This window comes from Anser cygnoides, chromosome 4 (assembly GCF_040182565.1).
Source record: "Anser cygnoides isolate HZ-2024a breed goose chromosome 4, Taihu_goose_T2T_genome, whole genome shotgun sequence".
Classification (NCBI taxonomy): Eukaryota; Metazoa; Chordata; class Aves; order Anseriformes; family Anatidae; genus Anser; species Anser cygnoides.
Window position 1 is genome coordinate 41,967,874 of NC_089876.1, and position 20,093 is coordinate 41,987,966.

The 20,093-nt window shown below is 38.3% G+C and overlaps 1 protein-coding gene across 11 annotated transcripts in view; it reads right to left on the minus strand.

Annotated features, from left to right (window-relative positions):
- INPP4B (inositol polyphosphate-4-phosphatase type II B) overlaps positions 1–20,093 on the minus strand; it is a 294,090-nt gene that overhangs the window by 190,436 nt on the left and 83,561 nt on the right. For 9 of the 11 annotated variants that reach the window (XM_048074997.2, XM_048075001.2, XM_066996676.1 and 6 more), the window contains one exon: positions 959–1,043. In XM_048074997.2, coding sequence (XP_047930954.2) covers positions 959–1,043 — 85 coding nt within the window. Of the gene's footprint in view, positions 1–958; positions 1,044–5,053; positions 5,124–11,829; positions 11,975–20,093 lie in introns of those variants that run through there. The other 2 variants (XM_048074999.2, XM_013197809.3) reach the window with 2 other exon arrangements.

Here is a 20,093-nt window from a genome sequence, read left to right on the forward strand (position 1 = left end):
AGCCTCGATTTGAGAGTCAGTAGTAATCATTCAGCTATTATGATTAGGCAAAGTAATGCTTCCAAATCCAGAAAGACATAAGATTTAATTCCATTACTCAAGATGCAGAACTGGACCTATTCCTCAAAACACCATCTAGAAAAGGATAAAAGACAATGAGCACACTTTATGTCACTGCCTTCTCAAACATAACCAAGCACTAAGAATTACTTCGGTAGGTGACTGTTTAAACTGTAAGAAAAAATATTGGGTGCAATTCAGAAAACAAGAACAACGGAAAAACACCCCTTGACATTTAGATTTGGGTAGGGAAAACTTGCTTGTTTTTGTAAACCTCTTAAATCAAAGCTAAGTGAAAATATCAAATTCATCTCAAGAGTTATACTCTGTAGTGGTATTGGAAAGATTCCACTTCATGAAAAGATTTTATACACAATGGTTATTTCAGTTGTTCCTGCAGAGAAAACCCTATGTCAGCATTTTCTCCAAATGAAAATCTTCACACTGAAATTATGATTGTGATTTCTATGAAATAATATTTTTTTTCTGTTTCAATTCAATGAACGAAAGCTTGATTAGAAAAAAAGGAAACCCTAAATTAATAGGAATGTTAGCAATAACAAATCATTTAGGAATACAATGAATTAAACATGTATCAACATAAAATCCACGTTCTACATAATACCTAATAAACCAAAACATCAAACTTCTTGTCAGAGGAAGACTATTACTTTCACTTCATTTTAGAAAAAGTAAAAATACAGCTTTTAGAATTTTCTTGTTGGGCATGAATTCAGAGACAAGCAATATTTAGATGTACACATCATTAACAGACAATGGGACAGATTTTAGCTAAGTTTATGGCAAAATTTCAGTGTCTGGGTGGTTGCTTTTTCATTGGTTTTGTTGAAAAAAATAAAAAATCCACGCTGAACATACTGAGCTGTGTCTTACTTACTGAGAATTATTGAAACATCTGTTTTACTTCTGAACTCCACAACCCAGCACCGCTCCAGGATTACCACTTCGGAGGCTTCAGAACTCTGTGAGACATAAAGATGACAAAACATTAGGATTTGGAACCTGACAGGGAAGTCCTTCTGTTTGGCTGTTTGCCGCCAGCACAGCGTGTCAATAGCAAAACAACAAAGCAGAATAGTCACTAGGCAGATGGATACAGGCTTGTTTTAATTACCTATCTGCGCTACCCTACTTCAGTTCAATGAGCTTTAACAGGAATGAACTGCTGGAAAAGGCCACAAAGGAAACTAAGAAAAAAGACCTTGACAGTTTTTTTCATTGCATAGGTTTAGGTGCCACCTCATTCCTAAGCAAATCAAGTAAACCCATCTAATCCCAACTTCCTTATTTACTACTAATGCTGAATGAAAAGTTGGCTTCTATAGTAGAATATTTTCAAGCAAAGAAAACATGCAATCTTCCAATAGGCATTTCTACTTAATTTTCATTTTAAAAGGATTTCTTTATCATAATTTAAAACTTTGAATGTTATGTCTGGCTATGCAATTCAGATTGCATTAAGTGATACGGGCCGATTGCAGAGTGTAATATGATACAAGTCACCAGTATCGGTTCTGGTGAGTGCTCTGCAGACAAGACGAAGCCTCTTCTTTTAGTTTAGTGAGACTGACTCATTTTTCAAGAAGAGTGAAGCAATCCATCACTCCCTCAGAATTAATCTTTTTTTTTCCCTTAAAATTTTTATTATCCATTTTTTTATCCCTAACATCTGGTAATAAATAACCACTAGAACATGCACCCACTCGCTTTCTCACTGCAGGATGCCAACGAGTCACAGAGCTCATTGTCTAATTCAGTGAGATTCTACAGGGACAAACCTAAGTTTTCCTTTAACATTCCTTCCTCGAGTATTTCTTTACTCCAACTGTCCCTAACAATGAAAAATTTCTCATTCTACACCGATTTCACCAGAAGCCTGAACTTGAGTTCCACATATTTGATGCCTAATGAATGACTTTGTAAAAAAAAAAAAAAAAAAAGTTCATTAGATGAACTTTAGTCTTCATAGATCATTTAGAGGAAAAAAAGAGGGGAAAGTAGTGAAACAGGCATAGTGAGTTTTTGAAGACATACAAGTGCTGTGTTGAGAACTTTTTTTTATTTATAGAATCCAACAAATTGAGCATATATGGTAACGCAGACATGATTTTCAAGTGCTGTCAAATGAGGTATTCTTCAAGCTTCTTATCAGGGAAAGTAAAATAGAAGATCAACATCTTAAAGCCCTTATGAGAAGCAGCTAAATCCATCCTGAGAAAATAAGCAATAATAGTTCTAAAACAGAACAGCAAACTAACTAGAAAGAGCTCTCCACCACAAGAATGCTGATGACTATTTCAACTCTTCAGATTTTGAAGCGAGATATGAAGACCAAAATAGTCTCCACTCTGATTGTCCCTAGGTAAGTGGATAACGCAGCCCAATTCCTTTAAGAGGTGGCAATCTTTTAGCAAAAAACAACCTAAAGAAAGGTTTTATTTCAGAAGCTAACAGAGGTGTGAGTCCATTTAACACTCAACTGTAAACACAGTAGAGTTCTACCCAGTTTCTGTCCAAAAAAAATATTCAGATAAACTCTAACAGCTTTGCCCCATTACATACCTAGAGAAAATGGTTCCTCTGCTAATATTCATGTCCCACAGCTCAAACAAGCCAATGTGTTAACTCCCTAGATTTCACATTTCCTCCAAACCATAGATCTGCAGTAATCTGCAGTAAATTGAAGACTCTCACTATATAAAGAAAAGCAACTCCAAGCAACTCCCTGTTGCATGGCTCTCAGAGGAGTCAGGTATACAAAAAGGCCTGGAATAAAGCAATCGCAGCTTCCCTGTAGTTGGGTCTAGTTGCTAAAACTTACAGAGCTGATGTTTGGATTTGTAAAGAAAAGCGTACATAGGGAAAAAAAATGGCATCTGGGTAGCAAGAAGAACTATCAAATAATTAACAAGAGTTTCAATCAGCAGCGTTTGTCTCACATTGCAGTGTGAGAAGATGGTTCAGATGACATACAACAAGAGCTACAAACACAAGAAAGGAAGGTGCAGAGTATTTCAAGCTTCCTGCATTTTGAGATGGCAGATACTGCAGTACAAAGGCCTTTTCAGAGACGAATTACTCCATGCCATACACCAATGCAAGCTGGAATGAAATAACGCTGCAACTTCAAATGAATTTATATGCGCTTCCAAGATACACAATTGAGTACTGTGATCAGAGGATGTGCTGTTACTTTTTCTATACAGGTAAGGGAACAAGAAGGGAAACAAGAAAAAAAGAAGAAAAGAACATAAGACTGCCAGAAGAGAAAACACATGCTGCTGCAAAACATCTCCCACATCTTGACACAAAGCTGAAGAAAAAGATCTTCAGAATTACTATTATTACAGACTTTTTTTTTTTATCATTTAGATAAGTTATACTCTATCTGGCACACAAAAGCCAATGGGAAATTTATCTATAAATGAAATGAAAAATTGCAATCAAGGGATCCATTATGCATATCACAGAGATCAGCTTTGTTTATCAGTATCTAAAGGGACCCCAAATTTCTCTCTTGCTCTAAGTACATAATATGAGCTTATTTGGACTAACTGTTAATTCACTTTTCCTTTTTTGGGATACATATCAAGTCCACAGGCAGCAAAAACGAACAGTAAATTGTTTTAAAACAGTGATTTGAATAGGAAAATAAATGATTCATAAATATAAGTAGAAATATCCTAGTTTAAAATATCCAAGTAACGTTGCTACAGTAGAACAGTGCTCAAACCCTAGAACGAGCAGAGACCGTATCTTTCTATTCACTTAGCTAAATGATGGGCCAAGCTTTGCTATCAGGATGCTGTTGTAAATCCAAAGTAATACTTCCGCTATCGGCTGTGTCTGCTCAGTGTTGAATCAGACCAGTGAAGACACCTGCCCATTTCCACGGCTGGTACTGAAACAAAAGATAGCCGTACTGGAACACATGAGCAGGTGTTTGCTAACTGCATATTCATATCTAGAGCATTTTTGCAGTTAAAAAGCACAAAACTGAAAATACATTCTTAAAGTAGCAAAGATGACACACAGTAGCTGAAGCTACAGCAGTACAGCTTCCAATTGCTTCCAACTATGCACACTGAATTTGCAAGGTACATTGTAACTTGCATTTGTAACTATGTCATTGCAGACTTCCATTTTTTTCTGAATTGGGGGGTGAAAAAGCTTTCCAAAAAAATGAAAGCACTAGGAGACTTATAACTGTCAAACAGTGGCAAGTCTGAGCTCTGTCTGTGTTCCTGTACATTTGTCTCGATGCATCATGGAGGGGGAGTGGAAGCGTGTTAATATGAAAGGGTTCTACAATAGGAGATTTGTTGCTGCAGGGAAAAAGAAAACCTGTTTGCTATATTGAGTAGAGAACTGAACCAATGGTTAAAATTAGAAGTGACATCCCAAGCATTTGCTCCGTGTTAAACAGCAAGTAGAAAAGTAAAACGACAACACTGTGGGACAGAAACAAACACTACAGAAAGTACAAACCCTTCTAATAATACATTTTGAAAAGCCTCCATTATCAAGGGTGGAGAAGAGAAGGTTGTGGGGTAAGGAGGGAATGAGAAGAAATCATACAAAAAATACAAGGATCTCTACTTAAAACTTCAGACTTTTGGTTTATGCTATTTTTTGCCAACTTGAAATAATTAATCAAAGACCTTGGACAGTTCAGTGCTACATACGCCAACCTACTTATGCTTTTCAAAACAGTTATTTTCTACCCTCATTTATTAATGCTCCTGTGATGAAAACAAGTTTAGGTCTAAGTTTTATGGAAAAGTAACAAAATTAAAATGGATACAGTTGCTGTCACTCAGAAGTAACAGAAGAGACAATATTAGGGACAAAAAATTAAAAACCTAAACGCTGATAATTGTTTTTAATTCTTACTAGTTATTTAAGAAAGTATTTTCAAGAGAGGAATCGGTAGCAGCAGGTGAAGTTTCTCAAATTCATTTTGAACCCTTACCGTGTCTTCCCCCAAGCTGCAGTCATCACTGTCCACCAGACACTGGCTATCTGCAAAGCTCAGTGAAGCCTTAACTGCACAGGACTGACCACCAGTACTCTACCACACCTAATGCTTTCACTGGAAGCCACAGACGAAGAGCTGTTCTCTGAGGGGACCTGAAGGACCAGGCATTCAGGCACCCAGAAGGCTGCTTACAGTGATTTACAGGCTAAGCGATGAATGTGCAGGAGGAAGAGCGAAGTGAAGCACCCACTCCTCATTAGGGGCTCTCCCCTAGTTCCATCATGTACCTACACAGCTGCCTATGCAAACCCAGCTCCGAAAACCTCAGTGTCCTCAGATGCCTACCAAAGGCTGACTTTGCAGGAGAAGAACTAGAAGACAGCTAACAGGGATGATGACACAGCCTCTATCTCTTGGCACACCTGCAGTGCACCAAAGGTCTGACTGCAACCCAATGGCAATCATAACCTAACGTGCAATGAACGAACTCCGATACAACAGCAACAAATTTGTAACAGCATTAGGTGTACAACTTGCCTCTGATTCTCAGGTTTTGTAACTTCAGTGTTGGCAAATAAACTAGTCAGGCTGATACCAGCTCACTAACATGAATGCACTCAGGTCAGGCTTTTGACTAAGCATTACCTCCTGCATTTGCTGTTTCAGTGTCAGCACAAATAAGGTTCATCATTCTGCAGTTAAAGCGTAGCTTATATACATGAACTAGCAGAAAAAAGCAACAAGCTTTACCAGGGTAATTTCATTCGCAAATAGAAAAGCTAATAGTCTTAAAATAGACAGGTACAATTTAATTCTACAGTGATATGCCCATTACCAAAAAGACTAAAATACAGTGTTCGAGCTTTGAGGTATTAGCAAATGACTGTAAAACACAAGCAAGCATATAACTTGCAAAATTAAAAATCCCCCTTTATATGCTGGCAAACAGTATTCACTGCAACACTCCAACAATCTGAAATCTTTTACGTTACATCTTCTTCTGCCACATTAACATTCCCAGCCCATTACAGAGCCCATGACCCAAGCTGTGCGATAAGGTAATAAGCAGCCACCTTTACAAACCGTCAGCTCATTGAAAGATACTCAAATCGTCATTTTCAAAAAATGCCCTAACCACTGTTAATTAATTAATCCATCATGTAATGCCACTAGATACCAACTTCATGCTGACAATAACAGCACTATCTCCATTCACTCCAGAAAATGCTGCTGACTTATGTCACTAAACAAATCCTGCAGAACAAACAAGTACTTTTAATAATCTATTACCTGTAACAAACGTGAATAGTTCACCTTTTTTTTTTCAGTTTTGAAATTCGTTAATAATGTACAAACACATTCCCTCCATTTACACCCCATATTCACTGTTTATTATGCATATGCTTATTTTAAAAAAGAAATCAAAGTTAAACACTTTTTACATTCTACACACAGCTTGAAAGAATCTCAAATTACCCTTCTTACCTAAAAGTTAATTATATACAACTCAGATGAGAATTAGTTATGTTTTCCAAAAAGTTCTATTTTGGTGCAAGACTCCAGGGCCATATCACAACACACACCTCAGATAACACACTTAAAAAAAAATTTGTTTTCCCCTTTGTTTTACACTTTTTGGCTGGCTTTGAAAGAAAGAAAGAAAAAAAGAAAAGTGTTATTAATCACTGGCTCAGTTCCCAATATAATATCTTTTACTTCAAAAATAGCCTAGAATAAGAATGTTAACTGTATTTTAAAATAAGGTATTGACAGCTTAATTACAGCTTTTACCAGTTTTAGCAGTACCAGAAGGGTAAGGAAGGCAGAATACCAAAATGTTATTGCTACAAGTATTGTGCATTTGTAAAAGGCATTAACTTAGCATATTTAAAGGTCAACAGTAAAGGATGTTTCTTTCCACATCTGCCAATTCTCACCATTTTATTGTAAGTTCACAGTATCTGCCATAACTTTCAGTAATTCCCAGTTCCTGGAGGCACAATATCACAAGCTTTTATTATCAATCTCAGCCTTCCTGCAGGAAGAGAGCTTGAGGCAGAACCTAAGCATTCAAAGCCACAAGGTTCCCAAAGAAGATTTCTCCTCTTGGTGGTTTTTTTTTTTTTTTTTTTTTTTTTTTTTTTTTTAAAGATGAGTGATTTTAACCCAAACTCCTATTTTTTAAGGGTCAAAACTAGTTAAATCTTCAAGTGGTAAGACAGCATGCTTCAAAGAGATACAAGTGAAGCTTCCTTGCTGTGGTCCATTTGACCCATGTGTTCATCTCTCCTATAAAAAAAAAAAGGCTCAGATGAAACAGCTAATGAGAAGAATCACACCCTTCCTTCAGGAAGCCCAAGGAGTGGGAAAGATTAAAGACCCCCAACCACTCCACGGGGAGGAATTTTCTGATAGAGGAAAAAAAATTAACTCAGGTGTTCAAGAACTGATGTGTTTTACTCATTTCGGTACAACGGAATAACAGAGGATGACATTGTCTTGATACATAAGATACGTAAGTTTCCTAGCACTACCTTTATTGACAGCCACCATGTTATGATTACACCCTTAAATAACAACTTCCAGCTGTGAGTAAACTATATAAAAACACTTTAAAAATAGCAGTGGATGCATTCATAGCATTCCCTACATGAGAACAGAAGTCCTACCTGAATGGTTAACAACCTTTATTTAGTCATTTCTATTCAGTACCAAGTTCAGCCTAAACAATACTGTGCTGACAAGACCCTGTGAAAAGAAACATCATATTTAATGTTAGGACATTTCTGGCTATTTGATTTGAGCATACAATAAGTGCAAAAATACAGATGTTTCAAGCATCAGCAGCCAGGCCTGACCTGATCTCAGCGGAAAATGGATCGCTAATATAGATCTGTTATTCCTCCAGCAAACCCTGCCAAACAAGATTTTATGAACATTGATACAGACCTTGATGAATAAAACAATTGGTAATAGCTTTGTATCTTTACTATTGAGGACAAAGAAGGGATCATCATCATCTACAATGACTCTCCCCACCCAAAAACCAAGTTCCAGGTACCCATTTGAAAGGTTTGATGTAGTCTCTTTTCACACCAGGGTTTTTTACCCTCTCAGATGTGTGTTCTACTCGCTAACTCTCAATGGCACACCTCTGTCTTCAAAGAGCCCCATATATTTTCAAACGTATGCCTACTTGTACTACCCACAGCATCTCGTGGTAAGGAACTCCAATACTTCCACTACCTGCTCCATGAAAAATCACTTCATTTTGCTTGCAAACTGGTTCCTACTGACTTCTCTTAACATCCCAAGTTCTTGCACTAGAATAGCCGATAAACCATTAATGCTCATCTCCTTCAAGTTGTTCATGATTTTGGATATTGCTATCACAGACCATCTTCCTTATCTCTTCTCCAGGCTGAAGAATTCCATCTTGATTCTTCCTTGTACTGATGACCCTAATAGCCCTTCTCTGAAACCTCCCCATCTACTTTATGTGCTATGAGGGGAACTGAACTACATGGTAGATCTTCAGTCTTCATAAAGATTGAGTGACGATTTCTTCTCTCTTTTCCCAGCAACTCTTAACATTCAACTTAAGCAGAACCACACCTGATCATCGAAGGCCGTCTTTCCAATTTAGAGACTAGGATGTCATGGAGAACAGTGTCAAATGCTTTGCACAAGCACAGTTAGATGACGTCAGTTGTTCTTCCCCTATCCATCAATGCTGTAACGCCATTGTATAAGGCTACCAGATTTGTCAGCTGCGATCTGCCTTTATTGAAGCTATGTTGGCTGCTGCCAATCACCTTATTTTCCATGTACCTTAGCATAGTTTTCACAAGGATACGCTATCAGCTTTTCTTTTTTTGGTGTTAGAATAAACAAAATAAAACCAATTGCAAAAATTTAAGGTCTTGAATATTGTAACTTATAAGTGCTAATATATCCAATATATGTATTATTAAGATAAATCCTGCTCCTCAGAGTCTTTGGATCTATCATAATGATGCTCACTTCTATTTGGAAGCGAGCTATCATTTTTTCCCCCAAGCTTTAGTCTTCTGAGCACAGTACTTACAAAAGAAGCAAACACTATTTTTCAAGATGCTCATGACTCAGTGTGCTAAGAGACTAGTGCTGTGTGACTAGCTATAGTCCCTAAGAGGACCAAAAGAATTCCAAGGAGACCTAAAAATTGTCTCCAGGTAGTCTTTGCCCAACTGCAATAAATTCCAACTTCTACACAGACAACCAAGTAAAATAAGCCCTTCCAATGCCTTTTATTTTAAACCATCTATTTTACTTCCTCCCTTCTCCACGTTCTCTCAGGCTGAAAGGGCCATAAGCAGGAACGCCAAAACACAGCTCTGCCTTTAAGCTGACCTAGCACACCTCTGTTCTTTACAATAGCAACATTAAGCCCTTGATATTTCAAATGCATACATTCTGTATTTTATGTTTCAGGAAAAGCAAAACAACCAATGGCAGAAAACTACACCACACAGAAGCCCAAACCTGTTAAGGCCAAGGGAAATCCAAAAAAAAAATTCTCCCAGAGAAACTTTCCTTCTCATCTTCTCTGACAACCAATAAGTCACTGGACATAAAAGGCAAAGTGAGCAATTCATGTGTGGGCACCCAAAGGCAGCAAACCATCTAGGTTACAAGCGCTTAAAATTTGGAAAGCTCTTATATCATACACCATAAAATGAGAGCTTTCATAACCTTACCACTGCAAGTTGAAAAAAGGGAAAAGCCACCTGCCTTCTCTACTGATTAACAAGATCGTTTTATTTCAAACATGGTATTGACTTTCTGATCTTCAGGATTATGTCTTAAGAACTCTCTAACTAAAGAGGAGCTAGTGAAGTATTCATGTGACAAATTGTTGAAGTTAAGTGCTTAGAAACTAGAAGACAAACCTTGTAAGCATCAAGAAAATTGTTTTTATTCAGTTAAGCATCAAATTAAAAGTTGGCATTTCACAAATATCATGTCCATCCCACTTTTAATGCACAATGAAATTGGCTTTAAAATGTTAGAAAAAAATAGTTCAAAGAAGTATCTAGATTTATTTGAACATCATGTATTTGTATTTTAAGGTTATTTGAAAGAACAGTAACTAAGCACAGAGAAACGTAAAGAAGAAAGAAGTAAATTCATGCAGACAATCAATTCAGGACAAAAATAGCCAGATATCACTGGAGAGACACTTCTCATAAAACAATTGCTTCATCTCTAATCTCTCAGGCCATCCTCAAGGGAAACCAACAAACCACTTCCCAAACAGGAGCTCTGGAACAGAGGCTGCAGTTTTACAGGCAACTAAACTGACATAACAGCTAAAATTCATAACTCTGCTAGGTACCAAATGCATCTAATGGGCCATAAAATAAAAATTACGGGCTCTGTATTATCTCTCCCTCCACAGCCAGCTCCTCACGTTCCAACAGCTCTGAATGGTGCGTCTCTTTCTCTCTCACCCCTTCCCCTCCACCAAGAGCACTCCACCTATTCTCACCCCTCTCCTCCTGGGAGCTACCTTTTCTTTCCAAGATGGTGAAATTAATCCATATTTAACTGAACTCCGTGCAACTGTACTCACCTTTTATTTAGCTTGGAATACTGCTCGTTTGATTTTAGACCTTAACAAAGGCATTTGTGGATCAAGAGTTTGTCACTTCACAGCTGCAGCAGTCAGTCTAATAGACTGCATAGCCTCTAACTACCCATCTTCTCTTACTTATGCTGTCACATCACCACAGATGCAACAGCACTATTCTTGTTGAGAATAACACGCACAGAAAAAAAAAAAGGAATGATGAGCCCGCAGACAGAATTTTTCTAAAAGGTGTTTTTAGCAGGTAGGAAAGAGAAATCAATAGGTAAGTATGTGAGAGCAAGAAGCATGCTGACTTGTTGGAGCAGGTACGCCATAGCACATTTCAATGCAAACTAAATTTAGTGACTTTATATACACTGAAAATAATGTTTTCAAAGACACCCATCTAAGAAGTGTCATTTTTATATAGCAATCAGTCAATACATTAGAGCAAACTTATCTGTTTAAAGACCTAGCCACCCTCTCTCTGCAAATACATTCTTGTCTTTTTACACTTCACAAAAATCCAAGTATATTGAAAAAGCAGCACAAAATTTAACCCCAGCTCATAACTGCAAGCTACAGCTATGCACTCCTTATTTGAAGATAAGATCATGAAAACAGAAAAGATCCATCTACACAGGCTACTATCAGCCTTGCAGAGTCTCAAATATTTAAGTGGCATGCTCTACATGCAAAGCAGATGCAAAAAAAAATTAAGGCATTTTAAGATTAATTTACAGAAATGCAGTTATCTAGAAACTACCTGTTGATAACGTGATCAACAGGCACTCAATATTTATTTACATCTAAATACTATTTCTGCACAATTTATAAGTCTCAATATAGTGACAAAATTGGTGTCTAGAGTACCATGTGCTGGCTATAAACAAGCATCAAATAGATCATTAAAATTAATCACAAGTAGCACACTCTACCGTGCCTTAAAACACCCTCCATGGACTCCTAACACAAATATTCAAGGCATTGTTTCAAAACGCAGGTAGTCTCACTCCTAATAAAAAAGAAATCATGGCATCTGCCTTCTTAAAGCATTCAACTTCATACATGCAAACTTTAATTAGTAGATCACTTTGAATGAAATAATTCAGGTTTTTATACCCAATATCAAGCTTCTATTGAACAACTGCCCACCGACCTGGTTATTTCGCTTGAATCTCACAATCAAGAAGTCTGTCCTGCCCACAGGTAAAAACACTATCAGTCTTCACAGTAGCTGGTTTTCACCAGTCTGTTTAAAGGTCACTTACATTGAACAGTCTTATATAAAAGTAGCTGATGAGGGCAGGAAGTCTTACCCACTAAAGGATATAGAAGGAAAAAACATGGAAAGGAGTCACAGAGGTATAAGCCAAAATCAACTCAAAAGGCTATAAGAAGTTTGGTCTTCAGAAGTGGATTTGGCCTGTTAGGAATTTGTTTTTAAAACATGTTTTTCTATAACTTCCGTCGTGTGGAATTGAGGAAAAAGTCAGGCTATTTCACAAGGCTAACTATATTTGGTTACTATTTATGAAATGAATGTCAGAATTTTATCATCACTGAATAGATAATTGTCTCAATTTGCTTCTAAATTTATTCGAATTGTACACACATACTCAAAACATTCCCTAGTAAAGAATGCAGACAAGGACAAATATTTCGGAATCTTAGCTACCTTCCAGAGAAAAACATTTTTCATCGCTCCAATTACGTTAGCATCTTAGAAAAATTCAAATTGTTGTTTTCCTAACTGGATTACTTAAACAGAAGAACAATATTTACATCAAGTTAGCCATCTAAATTAAAAAAGAAAAAGCTTGAATACAGCAATAAACTAGACAATCTGTACAAAAGCCCATCTCATACAGTATCTGATTATGACAGCAAACAAACACCTAACTGGGGAATTCTTTAAGAACATGGCAGCGATGCCACCATGCTACGCTACACCACCACCAAGCTTCAAACAGTCTGGTTCAGGGACCTTTCGGAGCAAATGAGTCATTCTGTTTAATTAATGTGTAGATTTCTTCAGCATATTGCATTCACCAGTATGTCTACTTCTACAATTTATTACAATTTTTAATTACTTTAAATAAACATCTACAACAGCCCATCTTCTAGATTGCTCTATGCCCACAACTACCACTGAAGAAAACCGAAGTGAAAGCTCCAGTAAAACCATTTGAAGACATTTGTAAATACTCAAAGTATACAACCCATCTATATTGAATGTGCAAAAAGGGCCCTATAGAACACTAAAGAGTTCCTGCACAGAACTATTCCTACATTTTTGTCTCTGAAAATGTGAGGTTGGATACAAACCATAAATCCAACTGCTGCAATTACCCTCTCCTAATTTGTAGGGAATGTTTTTACCTAGCAAATGTGTCAAAAGTTTATGTTGCGCAACCATATTCAGAGATACCATTTCTAGCAGACTTTATAGTAGATCTTCCTCAAGGAAAACTTTATTTACAACATAATGATACATAAACAGTCTCAAAAGAGTCTATCCATTTGCGTAGCCTAAACAAGAAATCACAGCTGGCTTATAAAACCGTGTGTCTATATACACATACATACAAACATTTACTGAAAATTTGATGAAATGCTATGCAGAATTAGGTAGAAGTTATCTCACCACAAGTGAGACGTGATTTCAAGAAAAAACAGTAATTTATGTTTCCTGGGAAAAAAGTAACGAATATGACTTGAATATGGTTTTGGAGCAAAGACCGGCTAAAGAGACAGATGAATAAATTCAATACGCTTGCATGCTTCTTTTTTCCCTTTTTTTTCTCTCCTCACATTGCAGTTCATATTGCACTTGCAAGTCTTTACATAAAGTACTCTAAAAGCTTACTGGCATCCCACTATGATTTTACTGCATGCTTACTGAGCAGACTTAGGATATAATAACCTCTATCTTGCCCTTCTGCATTTTCATTCTTCTTTGGTCATAAAAAGACAGCTTCAAGTTTCTGAAACAATTATTTCAAATACTCAATTACAGATAACAGTAATTAACTTTCCCAAAAGCATTTTCAGAGCAAAATTAAAATACATTCATGGATGTTATTAAAAGGAAGGTGCAGCTGAAAGCACTGGATTAAAAATGATGAAACTGCACAGCGTTCTGGAAATGTCAATGCTTATTGCGACATAACAGCTTTGAAACAATTTTCAGAGGCAAGTTCAATCCTCATTTGGTTTTCACATTCTAACTTGAAGCTGTAAATTACTGGTCTCAGTAAGGGGAAGAGGGAAAAGCCCTAGACATTAGTATTTTTAGCACTGATCATAAACAGCAAATCAAAAGCTTTCCAATACACATTACAAATGCCTAGAGTGTAATTGCAGCTATGGTACTCACCCCTCACCCCCCCAAATTCAAGAGAACCAATTGCATTTTTTCCTTACAGACTGAAATAAGCAATAACCCCATTTGTCTCTATAACACTTCCAATTGCATGCCAACACATGTAAATACGTGCACAGAATACTGCAATTACACAAAGTGTACACCTGCAAATATACGTATACCCATTGCTAAGACATACCATTACACGTTTGATCCTTTGTGGTTTTAATAACATTCCTCCTTTTCCATGCTGCCAAATTTCTTCAAAAAGGAGTTTCAGCAGCAGCCCACAGGCAAACTAGAGACTAAGCAAGCAGCAAAGGGAAGTAGTCTCAGAGTGAAACAAGTTGCATATGATTTTTCATGTTTCTACTCACTTGCTTCACTTTCTATCTAGACCAAAACAGAAAAAAGCTCCCCAAGAAACTTATACAAACAGTTCACTTTTTCAGTAGGTCTTATCACTGCTTTGGCATTTCATCACCCTCAAAAGCGATTTATTGCTTCATATATCATCTCACTGTAATTGTTGTGCCTTAAACACTGAGTGAATGATTTGATACTCCCCAGGAAACTGATCAAAATGACATAACATGAAGGGCAACCAACAATCTACGGGATGATAAAATAAAACCACATTAAAAAATAGCACTCTCTTACACTCTGCTGCATAGACACCCTATGAAACTACTTAAAACATTGACTTCAGTACCCAAAACATCCATCATTACTACTACTACTGTAAACATAGCAGCTAACAGCAACATTTAAGAAGCATTACAGAAGATGTATGTTTATCATACTGAGATGCTATGGTCACATTCTACAAGGCATGAGGAGAACATACCAGGTAATTGTTTAGAAGCAAATACACACCATTAATGAAACCATTCTGCTTTGTCTCCTTCCCTAGCAACACTTGACTACCTCCTGAGTTCGCGAACAACCTGGTAAAATATGGTACAAACAGCAACACCACTGCATGTGTGTTTTACATCATCTTGGTTGAACAGCACTAAAAGCCCACCAAGCAGTATCCAGACATGAGTGCTCTCACATCTGTAATGGCAAGGGACCAGAGGAATGAGATTCCCGACTCTGGTCTGGTATTCCCTCTTGGAACTCAGCTCAGAGTAGGAGTCACAGAATGGTTTGGGTTGGAAGGGACCTTAAAGACCACCCAGTTCCAACCCCCTGCCATGGGCAATGACACCTCCCACCAGACCAGGTTGCCCAAAGCCCCATCCAGCCTGGCCTTGAACACCTCCAGGGATGGGGCATCCACAGCTCCTCTGGGCAGCCTGTGCCAGGGCCTCACCACCCTTTGAGTGAAAGAATTTCCTCCTAACCTCTAATCTAAGTCTCCCCTCTTTTAGTTTAAAACTATTCCCTCTTGTCCTAGCACTGTCTGCGTGAGTAAAAAGATGTTCCATCTTTTTTATAAGCCCCCTTTAAGTATTGAAAAGCTTCAATGAGGTCTCCCCAGAGTTCTCCAGGCCAAACACCCCCAGGCCTCTCAGGCTTTCTTCATAGGAAAGGTGTTCTGGCCTTCTGATCATCTTTGGGGGAATACAAGCTATTTCATCCCCTTTGGGAATTTTGAGGGGAAGAGAGAGAAAAAAAAAAAGAATCAGCTACTTTTTCTCCCCTTACTGTTAACTCTGCAGTCTTGTTCCAAATCCCTGTAGAGGAGGAAGCCTGGAGCCACCAGCTCCCTACCCACTGAGCACATGACCTCTGGAGACCTGTTTCTAGACATCTTCACAAGTAACTCCTCAGACAGCATTTTTTCAGAGTTTGGGGCAAAAAGGTGGATAAAGCTGAGTGAGCAGCATTGCACTTGCCAACAAAGTCCTCAACCCAGAAGTTTTGTATGAAGCTTTGACTGACTTGATTGTTACTTCTGTCATGTTGCCATGGACTCAAATCCAAACTGAACCATCAAATAGTTAGATAACCATGTCTGATGTCTGGATACAACTTGGGGGAGGGTGGAGAAGGAGATATCTGCAATTCTGTTTAGATGCTGTCATCATTAACAGCTTTCCTCCTGCTTGAGTCTTGTTATTACTACTTAACAAGTACAGGAAAAACTTGATAGTGACATGAATCCCACCTTCTTGCATAAAGTGAGCTTACCATCACTCTGGGCGGTGGCATAGCAAGTACAGATCAATACACCCAAGTGTTGCAGACCTTCAGAAAGGTGAGGTTCGGTGACCACGCAACCGAACTAAATTTTGACTTCCTCAGCATATCAAGAGCCGCACACAATGACCCTGGGCATCGATGTTCATGAAGAGACCAGCAGCAGAGGAAGGAGTGGACACAGCCACGATAAGGAGAAAGCTCATCACACCTTGCCAAAATTGAGCATTGGTACTGTGGTTGGCAGTAGCATTTGTAGGCAGGGGTGGGGTTGGGTGTACACTCACACTTATTCATTGTTAAGCCACAGGAGTTCAGTTACTTTAGATAGAAATGAAGAAACTTCAAACCAGTAAGCATGAAACCATATATAAAAATGGAAACAAAAAATCAAGCAAAGGATCTAAGAAATTTTTAAGAACAAATTTAAAGAAATCAATAATCAAATGAGAAGAAACTAACTTTAGAAATTTAGGCATTTTTAACCTCCTAGATGTAATTAGTCAGTTTAAGAATCTGATAAAACTGCAGCAATTTCTGAGAAAAGGAGAAAGAACTTAGACTCACTTCATTTAATCTTTCTTGTAACTACTGCCAGGGATACACAAAATCTGTCTTCAAGCCTTTACCACAGAACATCTACAGAGAAAATTTTCACACAAGCAAGAAGTAAAAGAGAAGCAGCTTTCAGTAACATCTTACCCTATGCAATATATCAGAAAGGAGAACTAGAGCTAACTTTTAACCTCTTGTGCTGTTCCTAAACTGACACACACTAAGTACTTTCTTAAAACGCATCCAGAGTTTAATCCATGCAAGCGGCAAGGAACATTAAGCAGCAATATCATATCCATTATTTCAAGTGTTTTGCTAGTAGTTGCTGGCTATGCTAGAGTAATTACCCCAAATACATTAATCCCAAATGATGTTACTTGTGCCAACAGAAAGCTTCTTGCATCAGTTTTTGAATTTAGATTACCTGTAATTAAAACTCCATGCTATATTCTGATTCTACCTCATTACTGTTGTTTTTGTTTTGTCTTTTTTAAAATAATCAACTTTCAAAAACCTTTTTTCTTGTCAGAATGTAGCATGCTGGAAAAGGATTTCACACAGTTTATCTGTCCTCAGGCACTGCCAACCATCATGCTTGTAGGCCTTAAATAACTGAACTCTGACAGAGACTACAGTGAAGCCCACCTTGCATCCAAAATGGCACTGATGTTCTCACGCCGCCAGGCTGCTAAGATCCTCCAGCCACATTCTTACATTGACTACCTTACATTTTAACTTAAGATTGCCGTAAAAGCCAAACAAATTTTACAAGTGTTTCTACAAATATGAATCACTAACATCAAGTGATGTTAATGCAATACCATACTAGATTATGAAGAAATAAAGACTGGATTCAGCCTTCAGCTGTCTTGCCCTATTTCATTTCCTGTGTGCATTTTCATCTTCTGAAAAGCGTACTATATTAGTGAGGGAATATACTGAAATTACACTGTAATTATCATGAAATGAGTTTTCCCAGCAAGAACACTGTAATGGACAGAAATAATGCTGAGTGATTATTTAGGTGTTTTTTTTCCTTTTGTTTTATTTGGTTTTGCGTATATGTTTTGTTGTTGTTATTGTTCTGTTCAGTTATTTATTTATTTATTGGGTTTTTGTTTTGTTTTTTCCTGTTTTTTTTTGCTCTTGTTTTTGCTAGAGTCTGGGTAGCTATACAGATACATAAAGCACAGTCAAAAGCCAAAACAGTCTCCCAGACATTCACAGCTCCAAGCACAATTGTAATTCCTGTACTCTGCTGAAGGAGACATGCATAAAGGATGCAGTGAAAGGAAACATAAAAGAATGGAGTGAGCTTGCTAGATGACGGTGCTTCATAATCCCTCCCATTCACAGAGAAGCTGCAGCACCCTGCTCTCCACAGGGCGCTACCAGACGCCTGCAAACTTGCAGTATTGGAGAGCAGCAGCCAGCCTGGTGGTCAACACATTCCTAGCGGCTGCTGGGAGTTGGTAACAGCACGGCTTACGGCCACTGCTACTTCCATTTCAGCCTGACAGCCTTCCAGTGCATCAGGCTGAAGAAACAAAACAGCACATATTCATTAATACAACACAACATACAACAGTTACTTTGGGCTCCCTTTGGTAGCCACGGATAACAGTTAACCACTTGCCCCATTTGGCCCTAATGCAAAACGTAATGCAGAAAATTAGTACAATCATCTTGCCATTTGTGAAGGCATCAAGATTACTTGTCAAAGTTGGCTTAATAATTGAAAATACAGTAGATGTTGTGAAATGTGATTTCTATAAGAAGCTCATCAAGAAAACATACAGCCACCCACACTTTACACGTAAAATTAAAACACCTGTTACACAAATACAGGAGAGTCAAGGCTGAAGGCAAGCATTTTAATCTGTGAGCTGCTTTAGGAGACTTTCATTTTAAACTGCTGAACAACAGAGCCAACAGGCTCCTTGGACAGAACTGAAGGATCTCTGACAGCAGGCAACCACAATACTAATCACAAGAAAATCGCAAAGGCCTCAGCAACTTCTCAGTACAATGCATTAGCCTCATAACCATGTAACCCCAGGAAAGGACAAACCCTACCTCCGCAAGCACGGCAGAAGTAAGAACAGAGCCACTCTGTTGGGCGGGGGGTGAGGAGAGCACGTTGCCTGTGCCGGGGTGCCTGGGCCACGCTCAGCAGCAAGCATCACCTCCAGCAGCAGCAGCAATGCTGCCCCAGCACTGTCTGGGATGAGCTGATAATAGGGCGCAGCTAAGTCCAAGTGGAAACATCCCCTTAGAAGATGCATGTTATGGGCATGTCTGTAAACAAATACGAGTGTACACACTCCAGATTCTCAGCTGAAATCATGCTACCTGACAAGGAACAAATTCTCTTTGGCGTCTCACAGCAATTTTGTGGCTGGTCAGCTTTCCAGCAAGTATAGGACAGCCCTAGAACCAGCACCATCTGTACAACTAAGGGGGACAGCAAGCACTCACAAAGGGCAATAGTTTGCATTAGCAGCATCACTTCTGTGCACAAATACATGGAACTGCACCCTTAACAGCAGATGAGGGCAGAAAATATGGCATCAGACAACCTGCTTTGGTACTTTTCTGAATTAGGGTCATCTTTCAGACAAAGCTCAGGAGCTGCACAGTAGCATTTCAGCCAGTTAAATGTAACACCACATCTATGCACTACTGTCTTCTATTACAATTACTCGCCAGCATGTCAACACTGAATGCCTGCAATTCTCCCCGGATTAAAATAGCCTATGTATCGTAAGTTTCTCAAATTCTCAACAGACAGAACTTAGCATCACAACTGCAGCCGGGCTGTCTCAACCAAGGCCAAGCAACTGCAGGCAGCTGTGCTGGGCTCCTTCCAGCTGCTCCCCCGGCTCTTCGCAGAATGCCTTCGCTGAGAAACTCCTCTGACACCTCAGGAGATCGTTCATTGCCAAGTCTTTGGGTGTACCAGAAACCCAGCCTTCACCAAAGCTATGCTGACCTACATAAACCCTGTCCAGCACCACGGCTCTGAGTTACCCAATATATGGATATATTCTAATGCTTATTGTTATGCCAGGAAAAAAAAATGGCATGTTTTACAGAGTAACTCCCACTGGGGATTTATTTCTTCTTCAGTACATAATTGTCCAAAACACAACTTCAGTAATGTAATATTAATTCTTTAACAGTCACAACTGTAATACCAAAACTGTTTTCCTAGTTTGTAAAGGCCATGAAAAGACAGTATCATTTAAAAAAAGTGATTTATTATACATAATACTCATATAAGAAGGTGGTAAGAAAATAGACTACAGCAATTCTGTATTACTGACTTATGTCCATTTTATGTACAAATAAAA